The sequence below is a fragment of the Chanos chanos genome, chromosome 12 (genome assembly GCF_902362185.1).
Source record: "Chanos chanos chromosome 12, fChaCha1.1, whole genome shotgun sequence".
In the NCBI taxonomy this organism is placed as follows: domain Eukaryota; kingdom Metazoa; phylum Chordata; class Actinopteri; order Gonorynchiformes; family Chanidae; genus Chanos; species Chanos chanos.
In genome coordinates this window covers 23,920,673-23,944,450 of record NC_044506.1, presented here as the reverse complement: position 1 = coordinate 23,944,450, position 23,778 = coordinate 23,920,673, and the positions used below count along the sequence as shown (strand labels likewise).

Below are 23,778 nucleotides of genomic sequence, written 5' to 3'. Positions count from 1 at the left end.
CTCTCCTTGTTATTCACTCATTATAATGCATTTGAATTATAATCTATCACTTTGTATATTATTCACAGGAATATGTACACATTGTTCATGAAATCTCACCTTACCTGATCCTTTGCTATGTATGTAGCCTACTTATGAATCAACGAAATGCGCGCAGAATATAAAATAAAACTAACGTTTGAATTCTGCGTCGTCTTGCATATCGATCTCGTTTGGGCTCTAATAGTTTAGGTGCTGCAAATCGATTGTGCTAAGGGTCTCCGTGAGGAAATAAAAGCTGTCCGTGGACAGATCCGCAGGACTTGTTAGCGACTCGGACATGCTTGGCGAAGTAGCATCGGACAGATGCAGACACGAATCCGCTGTGAAGCTATGGAGGTCCCGCACAGAAATATCCACAGTTTGCGAGGGACTACCATTGTTCCGATTTACGGAGGGCAAGCATGGGCCTATTGTCGACCCGCAACCGGGAACAGGGGGTGAGGGGTCGGAATCATGTCCTACATTCCTTTCACTGGTGCTGTGAGGTGAAATGTCGAAGCTTTGAGAGTCGTCTCCACTGTGGAACTGCTGAGAAGAGGTGGAGGAGATATTCGCCTGTAAAGAGAATGTCTCTCTCCCTAGCAGGGCCGCAGAAACGCTGCCATGGCTAGACTGAAACATGGATGTTTCCTCTTCGCTCTGATTACCACCGTCCTCCCCCGCGGTCGAACCTTTTTCCCCTCTGTGATGGTTCTCTTTGGTTTGAGTCTGCCGTTTGTGCTTCATGCGGCGGTTCTGGAACCAGACTTTGACCTGGCGCTCGGTGAGATCCAGTAATGCAGCAATCTCAACACGTCGGGGTCGGCACAAGTACTTGTTGAAATGAAACTCCTTTTCCAGCTCCAAAAGCTGCGTGTTGGTATACGCGGTCCTCAAGCGGCGCGAGCCTCCTCCTCCGGCCAATCCGCCCTCGGGAAGCTCCGGGGAGCCTAGGAATAAAATCAGCGAGGTCACAAGAATATGTACAAACATACGCAGTTGCTGCTCACTCACTTTTGCCAAACCACAATGAATGCATAACACTTTCACCTCATGAACTCCTCAAAATGGCTGCATGTGCAGCACACAATGCCACCAATGTGCATTACATCGTGTATTTATCCATCGTATGGTACTTTAAGACTGCAAGTGTATAACTTTAATTTGATATCAGAGGTTCGACAGAGCCGTTGTTGCCTGTAAATATCGGTACTGGACTGAGCGGTTTTTGCTCCCATTCACCCTGTGCTGCAGGTCTAATGAATGCACAGCTGCCCTGCGCGGAGCAACAGTAATCTATCATTCTTCATTAATGTCAGATATCAAAAAGCCTTGGCACCAGGGCGCGCGCACGCTAGCTCTACAAGGAAATCAAATAAATCACCTCTCATTATATAACTTTTACACGTAAGAAAGAGGTTACTCAAGGGATAAAAGGCTTGAGGTGTCGACCTGTTTCACAGAGCTTATAAGATAAGGATAATACAAGTTTATCGCCAAAATGATCAGTCCCGTCAATATCTCTCGGATTTAAATCTCTCATCTCTTTTCTATCTATCCGCCACTCACCCTTTGGGGAGAAGCACACTGGTCCAGTGACTGTTGTAGCAGTTGTAACTGTGGGTGTGGGCAGGTGGTTTTTCTTAGAGGCCTTCTTTTCGCGCATCCAAGGGTACTCCGGGGGCAGCGAGGCGGCAGGCAATGGACTACCGCCGTCCGGGCTATTGCGAGGTCGTCCATGGCGCGGCTGGCTCCCTGGACTCAAGCTCGGGATGGTGTGCTCGAAGGGAGGCGGGATGAGTGGATGTGGGTGCGCAAGCGTCGAGCCCTTGATTGATGAGCTCTGAAATGAGTCGCCGACAGGGGGAAAAGACGTCAGGCACTCCGCGAGCGACGGCCGACTATTGATGAAACCCGTCTCGCGCACGAACTCGTAATTCATGGCTTCCCTATTCTCTCGCGCGCCCCAGGAGCACGAGGAAGGAAAAGTTTGCCTAGAATGTCTCTGTGATTTAACAAACGATACGCCCTCTATCAACAGATAATAAAGACGATAAAAATTAAAATTAGTACTTTTATTTTGTGATTCACTGATTATGGCCGTGTGGGGACCGTGCTAGTATTAAACTATTGAATTCACGGAGACATGGTTGAAACTGGACCGAAAAGCCTGTCACATGATTACTTCTGCCCAATGACAATTTGGGGTTTAATCAAAAGAAGCCACTGTCTACGTGATCGATCCAAAGAAATTCCTGTGAGTAACGCCTTACCCAGTGGAAAGGAATTGTTTTTATTTACACCAGTTGTGGAGTTTTTCGATAAGTTTACCCTCAAGCCTGCATCACGAGACACCGTTTCCTTCGCACAATGGCCGTATCATCTCGTTTTGGGGGTGTTAGGCAAATGCGTCCTTCTGCTCGCTGCCTCAGTGGTTGCACAGGCTCGTGCACACTCTTCATGTATTGTTTCAGAAAGAATGTCAGGAGAGCAACCTGCAGTCCCGCACATCAACCCAAACCGTCCACGCTACGCCTGCTCCGATTAGAGGAGTCAGCCATTCATCTCCCGAACTCTGACAGAACACAACTCCCACAATGCAGCCTGGCTCTTGTTACACTTAACATATTTAGCTTATGCCTACATCCTTGAACGTACAGACAGTCAAACACACACGCTCGCGTATAGGAGCACCCATGTTGATTCATGTAGCGAGCCTCTTCATTTACACTATACATATATTCATGCCAGCATGTGTCACCCACCAATCAAACACAAAAGTAATGCCCTGAAAGACATGGAATTGATTGAATCCTGACACACAAATGTACACTGACTCTCGTTCACGGAGTGGTGGTCTATTATTAAAACAGAATAAAATGTAAATCACATTTTGAACATAGATACAGAGATCACAATCACAGCCCCTACACAGCACTCTCTCTCTCTCTCTCGCTCTCTCTCTCTGTCTGCACACACAGAAACAGAGAGAAAGTAGTCCATCTACTCTGACGTATTAAAGCAAATTGTGAACGTGTTTTGATTTACGTCCAGTTTTATTTTAATCATGCCGCATCAGAGGGAAACAGTTATTTCCTTCACCGTATTTTCACAGTTTTCTTTGTCTTTACTGACCTAGTTGTGGACAGATAAATGTGACTACTGGTCAACTTGGTGAAAGCTCTACTAATTTAAACAATATCTTTTGATAAGTGTGGGTTATGACACATCAAGAGCACAGACGACCAAAAACAGTGCGTCCTCACAGACGTATTTACGTATTTTTGGAGATGTACAGTACCATTTTCAGTTGTATTTACTGTCTAATTAAAGTTTATTTGAATTTGATAAAAACCGAGGTTGTTATGAAATCACAGCCGTTTTCATGCTGCGACTCGATATTGAAGCTTTTGCATAATAAAGATCCGTTCTGTTTACCGTGCGGACCCATATTTGGAATATTTTTTCATGACCTGAGAACATGGAATATTTTAACAGCATTGAGGAAAAGAACGCGTGGCCTCTTACAGCTTTACTGCTTATACACCAAACAAAGAGTCCTAGAAGCCTGCGCGCGATCAATCTTACTCGCCAAAAGGTCTGACAGCCTGGTGCCCCCACACCACATTTAAACCTTCTAACTCTGCGCGAGATCAAATACAACCAGGAAGAGAAGCAGAGAGGCTTCCATTAGGAACGCAGGCTTCTGTTTCACCCTACTTCAACACGCACATAGACTTAAAGAGCACTTCTTTTCTATTCTGTGATACCAGATGACAGTTTATAAAAGCTGTAATGCGCCATCGGTGAGTATATCATCGCTTTGCGGCTTCCTTTCTCTTTCACTTCGTTCTGTAATCTTGAGCATCGACGTTATCGTTTAACTAAACATCTGGTGCGTCTATTCGTTTGTCGAGAGGTGAGCTGCTTAAAAGACAGGGCCCCAGACACGAAATAGATGAAAAATGTGAAAATAACGCGTTCGCTTTTGTGCTTCAGAGCGTTTGAGTGGGTGGCGGCATCCATCCCCACTCGCATTCATAGAAAGGTAAAGCATTTTCCCACAGGCCGCATTCAGTCACATATACATGACGGAAAACAGTGAACCAAAATTTTCCCATCAAAAGGCCGCTTTAAAAATATTTAAATTTAATTTTGTCAAAAAGAATGTGTTTCCTGTCCGTCTCTGTGCTCGCATTCGCCGGCACAGCAGAAGAATCAATTGTTCTCACTTCTCCTAATAACCATATGTCGGGCACGGAACCAAGGGCGTGGAATACTCATTGATATTGTGTTGTATGCTTGGGAAAAGAGAATTATACATACACTTATTTAGGACTTACACAAAAATAACTTTAAATTGAAACTAGGTTAAATCCCGAGGGATTGGAATTAATCTTTATGCAAAGGCTTTTTATAATACAACACATACAAAATTTATATTTCGAGTTCATGGCTGCCAAGTCGGAATTTGTATTTTTACAGCATTAGAAAATAATACAATATTAAATTATATAACAGTAAATAAGGAAAAAAGTGCCGAAGAAACGCAAGCAAACGCCTTTTGTCGTTTTTTTTAAAAATCAGAGGTAACAGTAACAGAGTTGTTTTCATGGTTCCTACTTGGTCGTTAAAATTAAGAGAATGTAGACGCTTTATTTTTTGCAGATTATCTGAATGTATCACTGTAAGTGAATATTTATCATCCCTTCGTTAATCCTCACGATCCTGACGTATATTTTTGTATTATTTTATGTTCTACGTTTCCTTAGAATGTTCAACCGCATTGGGACTGAGAACTATTTTAAAAATATTTGCTACTCAAATAGCGCATTTGAATGTATCATCCTGTAATTTTAACGATTATTCATTTGAAATGCCTTCTTTCTTACAGGGGCAGCTCGAGGCTCCGGAAAGCTGTCAGGATAATGGATGGCCTTACAAGGTAAGGAGGCTCGAGGCCTAGCTGGCGCGGCAAGAGAGGAGCAGGGTACAGCAAAACCGCATGTATTGGACCCCGAAAAATTAAACGTTTATTATTTGTTTAGCAATTAAAAAATAGTCGAAGGTAGATGATGACATAATATCCAAACATAACTTTAAATTATATGTAAGTCAATATATATCTGAGCATTTATAAAATTTAAATTCATGGATTTTTCTTTTAGCATTTTCTTGTGTAAAGAGTTAGACGTTAAGAGTTAAAGTTACTGCTGCTGTTTTTCGTGTATTATTATTATTATTATTATTATTTTTTTTTATTATCATTATTGTTGTTGCTGTTGTAGTTGTTGTTGTTGTTGTTACTGTTGTTATTGTTGTTGCTTGACCATGCTACAAGAGCAGTCTGATGTGCTTACAGAAATACTTTAGATTGTTTTATTTATTTTCTCAAAGTGGAGCAGCATGGAATGTATGACATTTTGAAATAATTTATAAAGAATTAAAATTCAACATGACCAATCTGACTCATGTATATCTCTCACTTCTTATTGCATGATAGTCACTAACATTCGCAAAACACATGACTGATCTCCGCGAGGACAGAGAAAAATTAAGTAGCCTATGCAGCACACAGTCATGGTGCCTCTGTACGTGTATGGATGGGACAATACCCACATCCACTTCGCCTTCTCCCCACTTATTACAAGGAGTGGGTACAGTAACACTAGTATTCCATAGTCCATCGGCTAAATAAATACATTTGAAAGTCTCGTGGCACACAGGGTCAAGCCACGAGACGGTTAAAAAAGAAGCTCAGCTCGTGTTCAAAATATCCTTCCTATAGTGCAACAAAATGCAGCGACGTAGATAAATAAACAATGAATAAATTCACATTGATAAGATAATCCTATAAAAGATAATCAAGAAACGGTGTTCGTTTTTACCCTGTTTGATTTTTCTTCTTTTAAAAGTGTTAGAGCAGACTAAATATGCATACATGTGCTCTGGCATAATGTCCCGAAGGGCCTTTTCAAGGCCACGGAACGACAACGCTACAGGCAGAACTGAACAAAGAAAAAAGCTTAAATAACAAGAAAATGATTAGCCTACACTAGAACACATGAAAACTATAAGAACCAAACTATAAAAGTGGCCAGGGATGAAGAGAAAGGGGACGAAGAAGAAAAGAGGGGAAGTTCTAAGGTGAGCAACTGTACGCGAGTGATAGAGGACTTTAGTCCTCATTACAGATGAGTCAGTTTGGGTGCTTCCTGGATTCTTCCCTGAGAGTAATGCGTCGTAAGGTCTGTGTATGTGCAGGGGGTCGAGTCGCACGAACTGTGACGATGACTATTGCCCATTGTGATTGAGCCGTTGTAGTCCATGTTGTCAGTCTGCGGATGAGGGAGATGTGTCAGTCCAAACACTGATGATCCATTATTACCCATGGAGTCGAGGTAGCTTCCACCGCCACCAACATATACAGGGCTGCCCTGCATTTGCGTCCCGTAGTTATTGTTGCCTTGGAGATGGTGCGTAGCATACTCAGGCGTGGCGGAGCCGGCCCCCGGATACCGCTTCTGAGGAGGCAGGCAATTGTTCAGGGAGCTGTTGAGAGGCGGATATGACGTGGCGAGACTGTATGCATTAGAATGAGGTTTGCTGTAAGAGGTTGGGGATGGGGACTCGTAGGGCACACTGTTGACCATAGAATGCATGGAACTCAGATATCCACCCGCTCCACCTCCACCACCGGAAGAAGGCGCGAGGGGACTACGAGGGGACTGTCCCCCCGGTGACGGCATCATCCCGAGACCCTTTTGGTCCTTTTTGTACTTCATCCTACGATTCTGAAACCATATCTTAATTTGTCGCTCCGTCAGATTCAGTAAGTTAGCCATTTCCACACGTCGCGGGCGACAAAGATAACGATTGAAATGGAATTCCTTCTCCAGCTCCACAAGCTGTGCGCTGGTGTATGCGGTTCGGGCGCGCTTGGAGGCGGAAGACCCGGGCGGGCTCTTGTCTCCAGGGCAGCTCTCCACTGTAAATGAACAGAGGAAACAATTGTCTATTAAATTAAACAACGGTGTCGAAATCATGGAGCTGTTCAAATAAAAAGTAAACAACTTTTACTTGTTGTCACACATATAGCCTACTTATTCAAGCAAAATAATTGAAAAAACATCAATTACATTTATAAAAAAAAAAATTCGAGATGACTGATGAGGTGGACTTGATAAAGTATCGACCATATGATCAGTACATATTAAAGCGCTGAGGACAGGCTAGGATTCAGGTTAGGATTGTATTAATGCAGTTACAGTGCTTATCCGAGAGAAAGAGAGAGAGAGAGAGAGAGAGAGAGAGAGAAATCAGTGCAAGTCTACACAGGAAATGGGCTGAAGGAAGGATATGGTGACTAGGTAGCTGCGCTTGTTTCAGATGAAGAATGTAATGTTCGAAATTCGCTCCCTGTTTGTATTTTACGTTAAATAGACGATACCTGTTACGCACACAGGACGTTATGTAACTGTGCATTAAAGCTACATTTGCCTGTTAGGACCCGTCCCTTTCGCGCGTGTGCGTTTATGCGCTCTTTGGTTTTCAGTAACTTTAGGTTTGTTTCTGTACAGTCTCTTAACTGGAAGCGTTCCTGCGTTCTAGATATCATAAGGTATCATGCTAGAAGCCAGGAGGCAAATGGACAACTTGAGAACTTCAGTCAATAAAGAGTGGGAAAGGCGCTCGGATGAGGAGGTGTGATCATATGAATTAAGGAATGACTACAACAGCAATAGTAGGCTACTGACAGAAGTACCGCCACCAATAAACGGTATATTTCTCTATGAGTCAATCTATCTATCTGTCCTTTTGTCCGTCCGTCCGCACATCCGTGTGTGTGTGTGTGTGTGTGTGTGTGTGTGTGTGTGGAGGGAGTACATCACCAACTGATTCATCACTAACGGATTCCAAAATCCACATGAACCATACAACAATTCTTTACCGTCCACTTGAAAAACATTGAGCTTGGAAACTTGGTAGAAAAAAGCGATCGTTTAATGAACTCAGCGAACAAAACTACTCTGGTTTGGAGAGGCAAACAACCCAACATGCTATTCATTTTACCTTAATCAACACACCGCAATGACCACGAACTATCTTGCCGATCTGCAAAAAACATTTTGTGATAAACCCAGCGCATTCTTGCCGTGGGGGCCGCCCGAACATACCGTAAGTGTGAGACACCTCTCTAAACTGAAATTTTCAAACGGGAATTGAAATCATAGAAGAAAACAACAAAAACAACTATAGCGAGTTCGCATGGAATTTGCCATTAAGGCAAATTGGGAGAAGTCGATGTCACGCAGAAATGGTATAAATTAGAAATAACTGCGCACCAGGTAAAGGAACATTTCTGAAATTGTAGTGCCACCGTTACGTTGCCCGTGCTGTAATCTTGCGTTCGACTGAAATGTCACTCTGTATACAAGCACCAAAAGCTAATACCTGTTAAATTCAAATGAGATATCTATTCATGTTATCGTAGATTAAAGGTAGGCCTATTCAAACCCCGAGAGGAAGTGCATCTTATATAGAACGATAGGTTCTGACCTGCACCTGTCTGAGACTGGCCTTTCTGTAAAATAAGAACACTCCATACATTTCTGTATGTTTGAAACTCGTAGTGTTCCAAATCTGAAAGTTCTTTTGTTCTTTCATCTGAAGAAATACTTGAGTAGCTCTGGAATACCAAATATGCACTCCTTTCAATAGACTTTGGCCTGTACGAGTGTTAAAGCCGGCACTACGTTACTCCGAAGACTGTAAACAGAGGTGGACTGTCGTGACACCCCACAGAAGAAGCTGAAATACAGAAACACCACATCAAAATAGTTTAAGGTGACCACTGTATTTGGCGCCATTAATATATTCTTGATTATTTTAAAGGCCGGTCAAAAATAATTGAGAAACATACCAAACATGCCACTCTCTTCAAATGTATTTCTCATCTTTCAGTGAAAAACGGTTTACGAACTCAGCTAAGACACAGAGGGAGCAATTTGTGATATTACTCTCCATGGGTCTACCCATAAAGGCTTTGTTGTTGTTGTTTGAAAAAAAAAAAAAGTTCAAGAATATAAATTAGCATGGATCGAAGCAAACATCGTTTAGGTCACCTGAACTGGTGCTACTGGATTTCTGCTTCGTGTTCTGTCTCGACTCCTTCATCCAGGGAAAGATGTGCTTTCGGGCAGGCGGGGTGGGAGAGTCGTGCCCAGGGTTCTTGGCTCCCGAGCCATTGCTTACGTTTTGGGTCAGGGTACTGGGCGACGGTGAATCGGGTGGAGCCACGGGCGGCTGATTGCTGTCAGCGTGGACGGGTGCTCGGGCGGCCTGGATCCCAGTGCTTCTCTCGCAGCCCTCCGTCATCTCGCCGGGTTTTTGTAGCACTGTGGAGCCAGCAGGGGACTGCAAGGAGCACGCTGGACGATACTCCCTTTCCACATGAGGGACTGGGGGATATTGCTCTTGATTGGCGTCATAACCGTAGCCGTTTGCGTCTTGATAGGGGTAGCCGCTGTAAATTGCCGAGCTGTCGTAGTAGGTCGCCTTTTGCATCTCGTCGTTTCCCGATGTTTATTTCACAAGCTGACAGGGTCTTGACACCCTCGTACAATAACATTGGCACGCGGTGGTCACGTGACGCCTCTCCGCCAATGGGCTCCTCGAGTGAACCTGGGGCGAGATGAGAGTCGGTGAGCGGGTGAAACAGTGCCGATCCATCTTACTTTTCAAAGCTTTGCTGACACTCTCTGAGGATAGTCACCACTTACCTTATGGCCACTGCAACAGTACAGAACAATACAGAATCAGGGAGGTTACTCAGACTAAGGGGGCCTTCCCTTACAGTCGGAGGAAAATGTCTGCAATTCCCAAATCCATTATCAAAACTATGACAAGAACTAAGGATAATCAATTGAAACCATAAACCTAAGAAAGTCTGTAGTTTTTAAATTATTTTTCAAAAAAAGTGACACCTTATTGCCGACGACTCTCTAATGCATGCTTTGGAAAGTAGCCAACACAGTTCTTTATAATCATCAGTGATCATATGGACTTATCAGTTCAGCTGGACAGTTTTGAAACCAATGTAGTATTGTTTGTTCAGCCATTTTGAGGTTAACTGTCTACCTACGAAAGATACTATTCTGTTTGTCCTTTAAAGATTACATGTAAAAGCACTTAATGTGGACATGTTCTCATGACGGAGTTTTTGCTGTATTCCAGTGTTGTGCATGTGTGTTCCTGTCAGAAGTCGAAAGAATGTACCTCTTCTGCTAACCCTAGCGTGAGGCGCTAGACACAGCTGTCCGTGACACCATAACAAACCGCATTCCCCACCTTTCGAGTGCTCACAACAAAGATGGATGAAGGACCAGAAGGAAACCTGAAAAACCGGGTGGGCGCGCGTCTCCATGACCACGCCGTGAACTTTTCCTTGCCAACCCATAATAATGGCTGCTGTCGCGCGGATGCCGCTCCGGTTGATGTATGGGGGTCACCGAGCCGGGACCAGTGGCAGTGCAAGAGCCACGGTAACTGATGGCGTACAGGGGAGGCAGACTGAAATATACACATATGCCTACACCATTACACGAACAACGGTACCCCCTAAGATTAGTAAATCTTCACGAATAAATGTAACCGAAAAATATAAGCGATAAAAAGTCGCCGATATGCAAGACAGCATTTACACTGGCAGAGGAAATTTATTCATTTTTAATTTAAATCTAACAAACGCTAAGCGTATACGGCTAGGAAACGTACGTGAGTAGGCCTGGGTAAGACAGGGCTGAAAGCTATTATTCTGTTTATAACTCCATTTCCTCTATACATTGTTTAATTCATTTCATACATTTAATAGATTGTACAGATTACATTTATTCCGGCATTATGATATGGCTGTATTTTACACTTAAATCCTTTTTCGAAGTTTTCTTTTATAGACAATACGCGATCTGACATATCGCATATAAATAAGACGAATTAATGAAACAGGATAACAGACTACAGCCAACGCAAGCCAAAAATTCAACGTCAGTTCTGTCTACAGGAATGATAGAGTTAACGCTTTCTATGTCCTATAATGACACGGGTAGCATACTACTACTACTACTTCCACTGCTACTACTACCAATAACAATAAAAATTAAACAACAACAACAACAACAACAACAATAATAAGAATAATAAGAATAATAATAATAATGTGTATAATACAGAAATATATAAAATACTATGAAAAATACAGAAATACACAAATTGCCCAATATACCACGACGCAAATCCACATAAGCCTCACAGTTGAGTAAAATACGCCTGGACACAAGACACACAAATCCTACCGAAAGCGACAAACCACAGAAATTAGTAGGTTAGTCCTGTTCCAACTTCGTCAAAGGGACAGTCCAGATGCCTATGGTAAAGCACACCAATTCGCATTCTGACGTAATTATATGTGCATAAGAGGAAAATAGGAAAAGTTGCTGGAGACACAGAGTTCGAAGACCCTTGCTGCTGTGCGCGGTGATCTTGCTTCCCTGACAATGTGTGTGTATGTGTGTGAGTGTGAACTCTTCCTGAACCGAGATTTCAGTCTTGCGGTCATAAATCACAAACTCCGCCATTTAACAGCATTGTGAGAGCTATGTTCCTGGCCCGCTTACCTTCTTCCTCTCTGACGAGCAGCGCGCAGCACTGCGCGAGCTTCGCTCATTCAGCGGCAGGAATCGATCAAGTTGGGGTCCAGAGAAAAGTTAAACGAGGGAGAGGGACAACAAAACACAAGCTGCACCTCTAAGAGGCATGAGAAAGCAGCAAGGAGAGACAGAAGCGTACGGGTAAAGTAAAAAGAAGACTCAAATCCTTGTGTTTCTTCCCGTTTCCCTCCTTTCGACGTAGATCAGAAACGATTGAGTAGCCTACAAACGCAGGCTGGTGCGCTCTGGACACTCAGCTGAAGCATTATCTGCTGCCCTCACTCTTGCAATATATCACATATTATATGAATACCCGCGCTCTTCAAACCTACCAGGGCTGTTCTTACATATGCCCTGCGTGAACGAGTAATGTGCACTTACACATATTCACTCTCCGACACATAGGCTACACACCCCAGTGAACTCCCCTGAATCAGAGCGTCACTACAGACAAGAAAAATTATGCAAATGAAGCGGCGTCTCAAACACAGAACGCTCCCGCCTAATGTACTCCTCCCTTGTGAATGCAAACTACGTGGGGGGAACGTAACACAATCAGAACTAAGCTACAACCGCACACATACATGCACAATTGACCAAATGAAGAGCGTAAACCCGTACCAAAGGTGTTTCATGTAATGTCCTATTCTCTAGGTCCTGAGAAGTAAACACTGCGGGGGAAATTGCACAGTGAATCGCTACTTAATTATCACTTACTTGCATATGTCCCATATATATATAAATGTGTGTGTATGTGCGTGTGTGTGTGTGTAGTTAAATACATTTAACTGCGAGTGGGTGCAACGCTGGAAAGCTCAAAATGAAAACAAACGGAATGGCAGTACGTCTGAATTTTAAATTGTAGCTATGTGGAACACCCGTGAATGCCAGTGAAATGGAGCAGTGTCGTTCGCGGCCTGACTCGAAGATATATGTCTTTATGCTGCTTTTGGGGTTACCAGCGCGGAGCGGGAGTGAGCTCTGCCCTCGTCCGGCATCTAAATAGGAACAGATTTTTAAAGAGTAATCGAAAAGCCGAGGGCGTGGGTGGGTGAGTGGGGTTTTAAAAATCCGCTTATATGCATTTTTAGACAAATGTAGCCTTTTGCAGCAAAACGGGTGGTGTCAAATTATTTACTTCATTGTTGTTTCTAATTGCTGAGTGGAGGATTCCTTTGGTATGACGCCAACTACGAGGTTATATGTTAATGAATAGTAAAGAATGTGATAGGGCATGAGTTGGTCAGGGCAAGCCTTGGTATTTAGATGTATGTTAGTAAATATTCACCCATAATTATGCTATTTTTTACGGTGAAGGCATGTGTGCTTGAATACAGTGAATATAAAAAAAAAGGAAGCGAGAGACATTCACAAGGCATCGCTCCAAGAGGCGCGATTCCCCCCGTCGCTTTTATAATGACAAATTACACTACATAGACAGGGGCGAGAAACGAATTACTGCGCTTCAGCTTTCGTACAACTCTCTCTCTCTCTCTCTCTCTCTCTCTCTCTCTCTCTCTCTCTGTGTGTGTGTGTGTGAGAGAGAGTGAGAGAGAGAAAGAGACAGAGGGAGAGAGAAAGAAAGAGAGAGAGAGATAGCGTGCGCCCGGGTCATCCTTTTATTAAGATATATAAGAGGATAATAAGTACTCATAGCTGCAATCGATAAGGAAGACTTTTGAACTTACCGGATGCTGGGTGCGGTTTCACGATGGCAGAGGATCAGATCACTTTTATTTAGGAAGATACCTACAGGATGAAATGAAAATAAAGTTGCTGTAATTAATTGTTTTTCCCTTTAAATAGCACAACTTAACCAGACAAGCGACACCACTGAGAGCGTAATTTGTTTTAATGGACAGTTCATTTGGACAATTCGCTTCCATGATACTCCTTTCTCGTATTAAAAGACTACAAAACGTATTTTTAAACAGTCTTTAGATTACTGTTCTTATCGCACAATAAATATCACATTTCTAATAGTTCTGTCATATTTATGGAAATTATTTCCAATAATCTAAGTATATTCGCTTGTGGAAATAGAGGAAATGTTGGTTTATATCTGAACACGTTTGACAATAACAAGCGAACAATAACGCTTTCTGTAAACACCGCTGGCCCCGCTTGCACAAGCAATGTTAAATGTGAGCTCTGACCGTAACAATTATTTCCGTGTTTACTTGCTTTAATAATTATTTTTGCATTCTTGCCTTTACAAAAGCGTCAGAAAAATTAAAGTCAAAATTGTATCACAAATTCTGAAAACATGACACGCATCAATTTTGGTAAAATTATATAAATATCGTGATACAATCAAATTAATCAAATTAATATTACAGGCCTTCGTTAATCACTTTTGTGTTAATTCTCTTCATACTTAACGTTTACATGTGCAAGCTGAATTTTTAAAATTCTTTTGATATTTGTAAGAGCATTGAAAATATTTCAAGACTACAAAATAGCGTGTAGCGCTAATGCCAACGTTTCTTAAAACCTAAAAGTATAGACGGGACTAATAGAAACACGTTATAAAAATAGAGGATTGGTCAACAATAGTAATAAGAGACATTAGAGAATATGTGGAAGACTCATTTGATGTTTTTTTTTTCTCTCGCCAGTGCATTTGGATCGAATAGTCATTAGCACCCGAGGAGCTACAGCCCAAAGTCCCCCAGCCCATAAATCAAGGCTGCAGCGCCGTGACCTCGGCGCGGCCGTGCACTCTTGGATGATATTCAGTCTTACATTATATCCTCGTTTCCCCGCGAGCTTCACAACAAACCTGCCGCCGCTTGCTTAGATTGCCTCGTGATTTATTCTTCCGAGGAAAAGCTTGTTTTACACACCCCACAAACGGGTATGTTTTACAGAATACCTCAGCACACAACTGCGGTCTGTGTTACTGACCTGAAGCAGATACAGTGTATACATGGCGAGTGACTGATAATATTTGCAGAAGAATACCTTCTCTTTATACTAAATGTTCTAAGAAACCACGCTGTCTAGTTGTTGTGAGCGAAAAACTAATTCATATGAATTATAGATACACCACAGACAAAGTAAAATTCTTGATGGGAAAAAATGAGCTTGGGAAAAACATACCAATGCTCTCAAAATAAAAAGCAGCCAGAACTATTTGTGTCACGCTAACAGGGTTGTTTATATTAATGTGGTAATGTGACTAGGATAATTATTTATCACCGGGATATTTAAATATACGCTGTTATTTACAAATCAAATGTAGGCCAACCTCATTTAAGACGATGCATGCACAAAGCACAAATTATATTAAAAAAAAACCCCACCAGGATAAACACAAGTTAAACAGTAAAGAATTTAATTTTGTCCTCCTGAAAGCCTCATAATTTTGAGTAACTGACCAATGTCCGATATGTTTGAGACATTATACACATTTGAGCGTTGGTCCAGAGTAACGGACTAAAAACAGTGTAAAGGGGTGCAACATGATTGGTTCGTTGCTTCGTTGCGGTGTGTTTTTGATAGTTATTTCAATAACGCAACTACATCTAATAAAATCGATGCTCTAATAAGAGGCCTAGTGAGTTTATCAATAACGACTCTGCCAATGCTTCCCAGTTCGTTCGCTCTTTCCCTGCTACTGACCTTTGCCTCGAGACGCAATAACTCACGAGAGTAATGAACAATCAACGGAAATACCTCAAAATAAAATCCATCCTCCCAGTGAGTTGTCTCTCTTGGTGAGGAAAACCATATCCGTCCTTGACAGCAGTCTAATACCGTCCATGAAATGTACCCGTCTCCCTCCGTTTCTATGTGATTCAGTCTCTTTCTTCCTCCTTCTCCCAGGCAAACTATACAATGGCCTGACTCCACTCTCATGAAGTGGGCTCGCGTAAGCACCACCGTAGCCGACCGGGCAATACCCCCACACCCCCACACTCCATTATAACGCACACGCAGTATGCGCTCTGGTCATGTGACATAGCGTCAACTTTAAACCTTTTATTTGAATCTGTGAATCAATAATCGGAACCGTTGTTTCCCCGGCGAGGGAAGAGGCAGTATCTAGGATAAAGAACTGAGCGATTAGTGCGTTCCCGGACAACAAAGGAACGATTTCGTTACTTTAACTCCGAAATAAAAAATAAAAAAAATAGAAAGAAAGAAAGAAAGCACCCAGTTTGAGGTAGGACGTTATCTGGGTGTTGATGGCGGTGGAAGCCCATTAACACCTCACACTGAACTAGTGAGCTAGCTTTTAACAGATGATGTGTGTGATGTAATGGTGGCGGATATATTTTCGGTGAGCATGGAGTATTTTCGAGTATTAATGTGTTTTTGTGTATGTGTTTGTGTGCACGTGTCTATATGTGAGGCTAAGTAGTGTGACCGCTTGCGCTGTTTGAGAGGCTTCTCCGCCAAAGTAAGCACCTCTGCTATGGCTGACATACTGATCACTCCACAAGCATCTCTCATCTGCTAGTAAGAGATGACGGGCGAGAGCTTTTGTGCTTTGTGCGCAATAATCTTTCACGCAACGCGCGCTCACGCTTATGCGCGCGCACACACACAACACACTCACTAAATAAAGCAACTTAAGAGAATGCACAGTCCCCTGAGTGTCTTGCGGTAAATAAGCCATGCGAATGAGTTTAGACAGAAATGCCTAGCTAGTCAATGTATGTCAGTCTGTCACGCAGCGGGTACAGTTCTGTCAAGTGGAAAAGGTTCTCAAGAAGTTGTGAACGAAACGTACCAATGATCTACAGTCACCCTCCAGTCACCAACTCGTGCCTTGCTCTTACTTGTCCCCAAAGAGCAACTGAGAGCTAGTATTAATTATTTGTCACACGAGGAGAGTGCAGCCTCCAGTATGAGTGTTCAGAGAGCTGAAAGCATCCAAATTAAGGAGCAATTAAAGAGGTTTGTATTGGACTGGAACTGGAATATTCAGTGTGAGCTCTGGTTAACATTTGCCGGGCTTAGTTTAACAGGCTTGCAGTCCGGTGGCCTGATCCTGCATCATTTGGCACTTATTTTTCGCCATCATAGTGTTTGGACGGACCCGTAGCTCACCTAACGGGCGTGAAAAATCTCCATAAGACCATCAATCATTTCAGCTGGACGAGGTGAGAGTCTTTCCTCCACAATCACGACACTTATGAAATACAAAACTAAAGAGGAACGGAAATACCCCGGGTTTTGTATTTTGTCCGAGAAGGGTCCAGTTTATTCAACGTCCTGCAGCTTTCCTGACACGGAAGTTTCATACGACGCAAGCAGTGAGGAATTTATACTCCTGCGAAAATGAGAATTTTCTAATGTTACGCCTGGTCTTTGCACGCAGCTTCCCCACGTTAAACTATCACCTGCTGTACTTGATATGGGCTTGCTGCTAAGGTATATTCAGTCTGTTTTAAGTGGCTGTTGGAAAAACAAATACAGAATTTGCGGGATTTCTTGTCTGGTTCTTACGAAGCTTTCTTTATTAATCAGATTACTAAACCTTTGAGTTGTGGGACCGACATATTTTTCGCATGTCATCGTATAACAGCAAAGTCACTTTGCCCTCTTCGACTGCACGTTTTCACGCTCAACTATGTTTAAAGACAAGAGGGAGGACAGCTGAAACTGAAACCAAGCAGAATATCTGTACTTAACAATATGCACGCTTTTTTTTGGTCCGATTCACATCCCGTTCATCTTCAGAGTATGAGCGACCATAGACGAGACTAGACATTTTTCATTAGTGTTTTTCCTCCGGTCCAAAAGTCCCCCTCTCAATCCACGAGGCTTCCCGCGCCGCTTGGGATTCTGTTCAAGTCCATGGAACCACCATTGGAATGCATCGTCCTTTGCTGCTGACATTTGTGCCATTTACTCCACATTTAATCAGCCACACTCAGGCGAAGATAACTTTCCTTTCTGGGTCTACACTGACCAAAATCAAGGCTAGTACGAAACTCGACGCCTGTGTAAGGCAGTCTAGCGACAACGTCGACAAGCTTTGGAGAACTACGGTATCGATGAAGTTTCTTTGTTGTCGCAGTGACGCGCGACATGTGAAGTGCATGTTCAGTGTGCTGTGCAGCTCTGTGACTACTGTACAGTGTTGCATAGTGTTGTACACAGTGTGTAAGAAACACTCACAGTGTTGTTGACCTCTTCATACTAGAGGTCTGCTGGCAATTCTGTTGCCAAATTCATTTAATAGACTGTCTTATGGGTCTATTCTTCTTCTTCTTCTTCTTCTTCTTCTTCTTCTTCTTCTTCTCAACATTAATATTATATCAACATTTACGACTTTGTGTTTTTAGACTTACCACAGGCGATTCCCCTTGTGCTGAGCCATTGTTTGGAGATTCTGTTAATATGTAACTAGCCGGCTGACAATGCTTTTTTTCTGGCTGAGGGTTGAGGGGGGCATCCTATTTAAATGGGGAACACAGAGGTTTGGAACAAGAGCGGCTCTGTGGAGTCATTTCAGTCCTCTTTCTGTTTTTCAGTCTAAACATTGTGACTGCGTCCATGAAACAAAAGAAATAAAACGTTTTAAAAAGTAACAACGACAATAAATAACCTGTGTCATGATACATTATTTCTGCATTCATACAGACATTTCAGCGCTATTAAACTACACGGAGCACTGAGGGATTTTGTTTCCTCACGAGCCTTAAACAGTTTACACAGGGCTGAGACAAATACGTTTCATTTCGTAAAATTGCCCTTTGTGGGCTATTGTTGAGAAAGTATAAGGAATAATACTTGTTTTGATCAACGATAAGACCAATTAAATGAGGATTTTGAGTACCTTATGGTCAGCTAAAATTATTTCAAACTTTTTGGATAGTTTTCTAAAAGTACACACAGAGAATCGTTTCTGTTCTGATGCCAACTTATTTTTGGCGCCAGAACTGCCATATGACTACACCCATCTCAGGTTTTTGGTTACTTAGCACAGGCGATACCAAAGGTGTAGCTGTAAGAGGACAGGTACAGTTTTGTCTCTAGAAGTGTCGTTTGAAATTTGCATGTTTCTAACACCCAAGATCTGGATCCGGAAGAGTCGTAAACTACAGGACGGTCTTATACACGCGGGGTCTCTCCCCGTAAATCACGACCCAAATTCCATCTCACCGTAGTAATATAACATCGGATAATCTTAGCTTCATTTCTTTACCAGTGCTATGGAGGACCGAACATAAAGAAGAGAGAAACAGAGTGATAGGATTATAGAAAATATTGAATTTGAATGATTTACTCACTCTAACAAAACGCGCAGTATGAAGATCAGTTTGCGGTTGCTAAGAATTCAGAAGTTCCTTGTTTGGTCGGCGGTCAGCATATAATTGAAAATCCTACCAAATTCCCGATATCTATATATGCCCGGGAGGAATCCATTATTTAATAAGGTCACATGAGAGTCGATTAAAATTTCAGCAGGACAGGATTGAGAGGTGACCTCCGTCTCTGCGTGGTATGATCAGAGTTCAAATTTCCTGCGGATCCACGGCCACGATGACAGGTTAACGTGGATATTTCTACTTATTTTATGAGTTCGACAGTCCAGGACAGAGGATGACACGCACATGTTGGTATTATCACGTTTGGAAACATTGTTGTAACTTCATATAGAATCTGTTTAACCAGCAGCCTTTCCCGGACAATGAACATTGCCCTTAACTCGACAATGGACATAATAATCATAGCTATTCTGAGTAAGTCGTTGCCTTTTTATGGTAATAATAGTAATGGTAACGCTTAGTGTGAAATGCAGTATTTTGTCTGTAATTAAGTCTAATTTAGCCTTAATACTGTACCAGGTATATGTAAGAGCTATTAATGAAATTGTTGAACACTATGCATCTACAGAATGTACTCCTAAATATTTGCACATTTAACTCAAAAAGCAAAAAGGGAAATTTAAAAATGATGGACGTAGTTAGAACGCCAGATGCTGCAATGTGAAGAATTAAGCTCACACGAAAGGCTTGTTTTAAAATTTCCACGTGTGGAGATAGTAGATGAGAGAAGCTTTGATTTGAACCGTGACGATCGTGACCAAAGGGAAAATAAAAATGTGTGAAAATGTGCAGGGATAATTATTTCTTTCCCTTAATTATAGTTATCTATGCAACAAATCATATTCACAACAAAGTGATGCAACTGGAGTTTTGGAAACACGACTCCGCGCCGATTCATGAACCCCTACGAAAAAACAAGGTCTCCTCGTGGTTGTGCTGGTACTCATCTGAACAAACCGGCGGCCCATAGCTTTTGACCGCCCAGCAGCAGGCCGGAGGCGAGCGCTTTGGTTAGGTTTCAGCCCCGACACAGCTCTCGCCCACACACACTCAGGTTCCACTACTGCCCCATGCGTTGACGCGAAAAAATAAAGTTTGGGAGAGGGCTGTGGAAATGGTTGAGGTCAGAGGTTAGAGGTCGCTTGACGTGCTCATGCAAGGTGATTGGATGGGGATCTTGTGTCCTTTACATGACCTCATAATTGCTTGGCTCCAGCAGGTACTACTTGGCACTCGCAAAGTGTGGGACAGGAGCCGGATAGGGGTAATGACAACAGAGAACTGTCCTCTGGGTCTAAGGTAAAAAGAAGGTCTTTATACTAAAATCCGCTTATAAATACATGTAAAATTTTAAGTGACCGAATTGTAGTCGATGTTGTCTCTTTTAACGTGTTCAGATAGAGCTAAAACTATAAAGAAGATATATAATTGTTCTTCTCATCCCAGATCTCTTATTTGCTTAGCGCCCACAGGTAACGAGTTTTGAACGTGTTTTAGATCGTACTAAGTAATAACTGACCAAACCAGACAGAAGGTCATAAAAACCAGCAGCAACTGAGATGAAATTACAGTTAAATAATAATAATAATAATAATAATAATAATAATAATAATAATAATGATAAACTTTCGTTTCTGAAGTCTGAGTTTTAAAGTCAGTTTTTTGTGAACAGCTTTTAGAACAACATGTTTTGCGTCGATGCCCCAAAACAGGTTACAATACACCATATGTGTTGCATTAATAAAACAGTTTCGAACAACGCAACTCATATAAAATAGCAGAGAGCTGCTTCTCTGTTAAGATCTTATTTATCAGTAAAATACAAATCCCAAGGCGTGAGCCTGTTCAGCCTTTTGTTTTGCATATTTCAATATCAGCTCAGTGTCGATTTCATTTTCGCATTCTCGCGGACTTCGATCTTAGGTGGAATAAGCATTCATGTTTACTTTAGATGGTCATGGAAATTTTATTGACCTAGGACTATTCTTGCTTGTAACTGACCTTGATGCTTATGTGCTCGACCGCAGACCATTTATAGGGTTGCAAATTTGGAGCGTTTGACAACTATAATAATATTAATACTGTGTAATAATGAAGAACACCATAAATAGGCAACATTTATTGTAATTTGAGATTCAGAATAATCTACCGCATAAAGAAACCAATATTTATTGTTTGGTTGATCTTTTCTAGGTTTTTTTTTTTATTATTCATGAATACGGTTTCCTGCTTAGATTAAACATGACACAGTCCACAAACTACACAAACGACTACCTGCACGATTATATTCACATCTTAAATGTTGTTGAAACAGGTTAAACACACTCTCACACACAGGACTAAGCCAGACAAAACGAAGAGTTTCCTCTAAGAAGATAGTTTTGTACCTTCATATGGTAAATTCAGTCATCTATGAACACGTCACGGAGATTTATTCTAAAAACAACATCGACGCAACACCAGCTCCAGTAGGCTACAATGACAAGTATGATTCCACAATAACTTCGACTGGGTTTCCGAAAGCGAGTGAGAACATTTTGAATCTCCCTCCTTCGGATGCATTAAATATTTCTGTGCTCCATGAAAGAAGAAAAAACATTTCACTCTGTAACTAAATTAAATAGGAGAGACTGGAGATTTGGGAAAGTGGAGTGAAGTCGTCCAATATGGAGTAAGAAGTGACCCTGTTGAGCTGCGATCCAACACTGATCTTTGTTCTTTTTTACTCGCACAGTTCCATTAGTCCAAGTAACCTAGCATGTTCCATTACTATAGGTTTGATCCGCATGCCGTGGGAAGCAACGCCTGCTGTTGCCGGGTCACAGCAGTTTTGACATGTTGGTTTGTCGCAGACGACGCTGCACCAGCCGAGCGGATTTTTGTGTTCGGTAGCTTGTGGTCCTTCTTCCATTTCATGCGGCGATTCTGGAACCATATCTTTACTTGGCGTTCTGTAAGACACATAGTGTGTGCGATCTCCACGCGCCGACGACGGGTCAGGTACCGGTTGAAGTGAAACTCTTTCTCAAGCTCCAGAGCTTGCTGGCGAGTGTAGGCGGTGCGAGACCTCTTAGGCACTCCTCCTGAGAAGCTGGCGGTCACTGAACACACAAACACACGCCGAGACAGCAGTTATTGTTTTTCACCAAAAAACGAAGGGCCACAGAACTCTGACAATCAGAATCACTCGCGAAGAACACCAAAACAAATGAGACACTGTGCTGTAATCTTTAGTGCTGTTTTGTGTTTCTGGGAGACATTTTCTCAGATCGATGAGCACTAGACTGTTTTATCAGCTCTCACAGCTCATCACAAATTTCAGAACCGACAAAACCATCTGCTAGCTGTGCTGTAGTTCTGGGCAAGGAACGTAAACCCTGTGGAGGCAAATGCAACAAAAAGCCAACACACGACATCGTCAAAGACAACATGCAATAAAATTTACGAGGCGTGCTAATTGCCGAAACAATATATGGGGACCGTAAATTCCCTGAATGAGGTAACAGCCACTGATGTTCATTCAGAGCGTTCCAATGGACGCTTTCCAAAGGCGTCCTGGTGCTTTCTTTTTCGGCACTGCTGATAACTTACCGGTATTTACATGGACTTTCTTCATCCAGGGATACACCACTGGCTCTTTGCCCTTCTGTGTGCTGGGGAAAGCCTCTGTAGCTAGACTGCAGTCCTTGTTGGTGGTCGCCGCCGCTACAGTGTCGTGATTTAGGCGGGGGCCATGATTCTGTGGAACGGATTGGGACTGTACATGATGTCCTTCAGTGAAATCATCGAGCCTGTTTTGTTGGACATTACCATAGTCGTAAGTCGGTTCTGGATAGCTTGACCGTGGGTATGATGTCTCTTCGTGATGGGGGAAACCCGTATCTTTCTGCCGCTCGTAGTAGTCAGAAGGGGCGGGGATGTAGCCGTTCGGCTGGTATTCCTCACACGGTGGGAACGTGGGTTCGATATAATTCGAGTTTATCAAGTAGGAGCTCATGACGATTAATTTGTGCAATGCAACAATACTAATTTTTAACGCGCTGTCGTTTTTCTGATCTCCCAAAAACCCACCTACTCCCCCTGTCAAATGTACAAAGTTGGTCGGTCACGTGAAAAGCACTACCAATCGGGATGTCTCCTCTAGGCATCGTGTAAACAAGCACCAATAGAAGGCCAGGCATGGGCTAAACGAAAATTTTCCCAGTCTTACGAAGCCACTGTTTTGTCTTATTGAAACAAAACATACACAGAGAAGTCGAACGTGTTGTAATGGGACACCTTATACATAAACAATCACTTGACTAAAATGAAGACGCATTCCACATAGGAGAATGCATGCGTAAGGAATATCTCAAAACACGAGTTACTCAATAAAATAGTGTGTGACTTTCGCGCTAAGCTCAGTAACAATTACAGAATCAAAAAGACCTTTGTTTAGACCAGGGGCGGGATGTATATTAACAATACCCCAAAATTATTTGAAGAAATTCGCCAGAATTGAACTCATAATTCCTCAAATTATATATATATACACTACAGATCTGAAAACAGATATCAGCAGGACCGTCCGATTGTCGTCAGTTATCAAAGGCCTTAAACTGCACGAGCATCACTTACTCTCTCGTGGTACAGTGAAGTGCATTCACAGACACATGCTTTGTCTATGCTCATTTGGGTCATCACAAAGTAATACGATACACCCTCTTTAGTTTATTTCACTCACAGTAATTTATTTCTTGAGCGAACGTGAATACCTTGGACAA

At 42.3% G+C, this 23,778-nt stretch overlaps 3 protein-coding genes across 9 annotated transcripts; all 3 read right to left on the bottom strand.

Annotated features, from left to right (window-relative positions):
* Positions 1 to 219: 219 nt before the first annotated feature.
* LOC115825770 (homeobox protein Hox-A2a-like) lies at positions 220 to 1,963 on the bottom strand. The gene is made up of 2 exons (XM_030789576.1): positions 1,591 to 1,963; positions 220 to 971 (listed from the first exon to the last, which is right to left on the bottom strand). The coding sequence occupies exons 1-2, from the start codon at positions 1,961 to 1,963 to the stop codon at positions 220 to 222; spliced, it is 1,125 nt and encodes a 374-aa protein (XP_030645436.1).
* A 4,246-nt stretch (positions 1,964 to 6,209) lies between these two features.
* On the bottom strand, positions 6,210 to 9,588 carry hoxa3a (homeobox A3a). Of its 7 annotated transcripts, XM_030789575.1 has the most exons (4): positions 9,364 to 9,588; positions 9,162 to 9,327; positions 8,587 to 8,605; positions 6,210 to 7,002 (listed from the first exon to the last, which is right to left on the bottom strand). In XM_030789575.1, the coding sequence occupies exons 1-4, from the start codon at positions 9,586 to 9,588 to the stop codon at positions 6,210 to 6,212; spliced, it is 1,203 nt and encodes a 400-aa protein (XP_030645435.1). The 7 variants fall into 7 exon arrangements, with proteins under 7 accessions (XP_030645435.1, XP_030645430.1, XP_030645432.1 ...); XM_030789570.1 differs by lacking the exon at positions 8,587 to 8,605 and having other exon boundaries at positions 6,210 to 7,004; positions 9,133 to 9,588; XM_030789572.1 differs by lacking the exon at positions 8,587 to 8,605 and having other exon boundaries at positions 6,210 to 7,009; positions 9,147 to 9,588.
* Positions 9,589 to 21,784: 12,196 nt separating this feature from the next.
* On the bottom strand, positions 21,785 to 23,012 carry hoxa4a (homeobox A4a). The gene is made up of 2 exons (XM_030789587.1): positions 22,607 to 23,012; positions 21,785 to 22,116 (listed from the first exon to the last, which is right to left on the bottom strand). Exons 1-2 carry the CDS (start codon positions 23,010 to 23,012, stop codon positions 21,785 to 21,787), a joined length of 738 nt encoding a protein of 245 aa, XP_030645447.1.
* Positions 23,013 to 23,778: the final 766 nt, after the last annotated feature.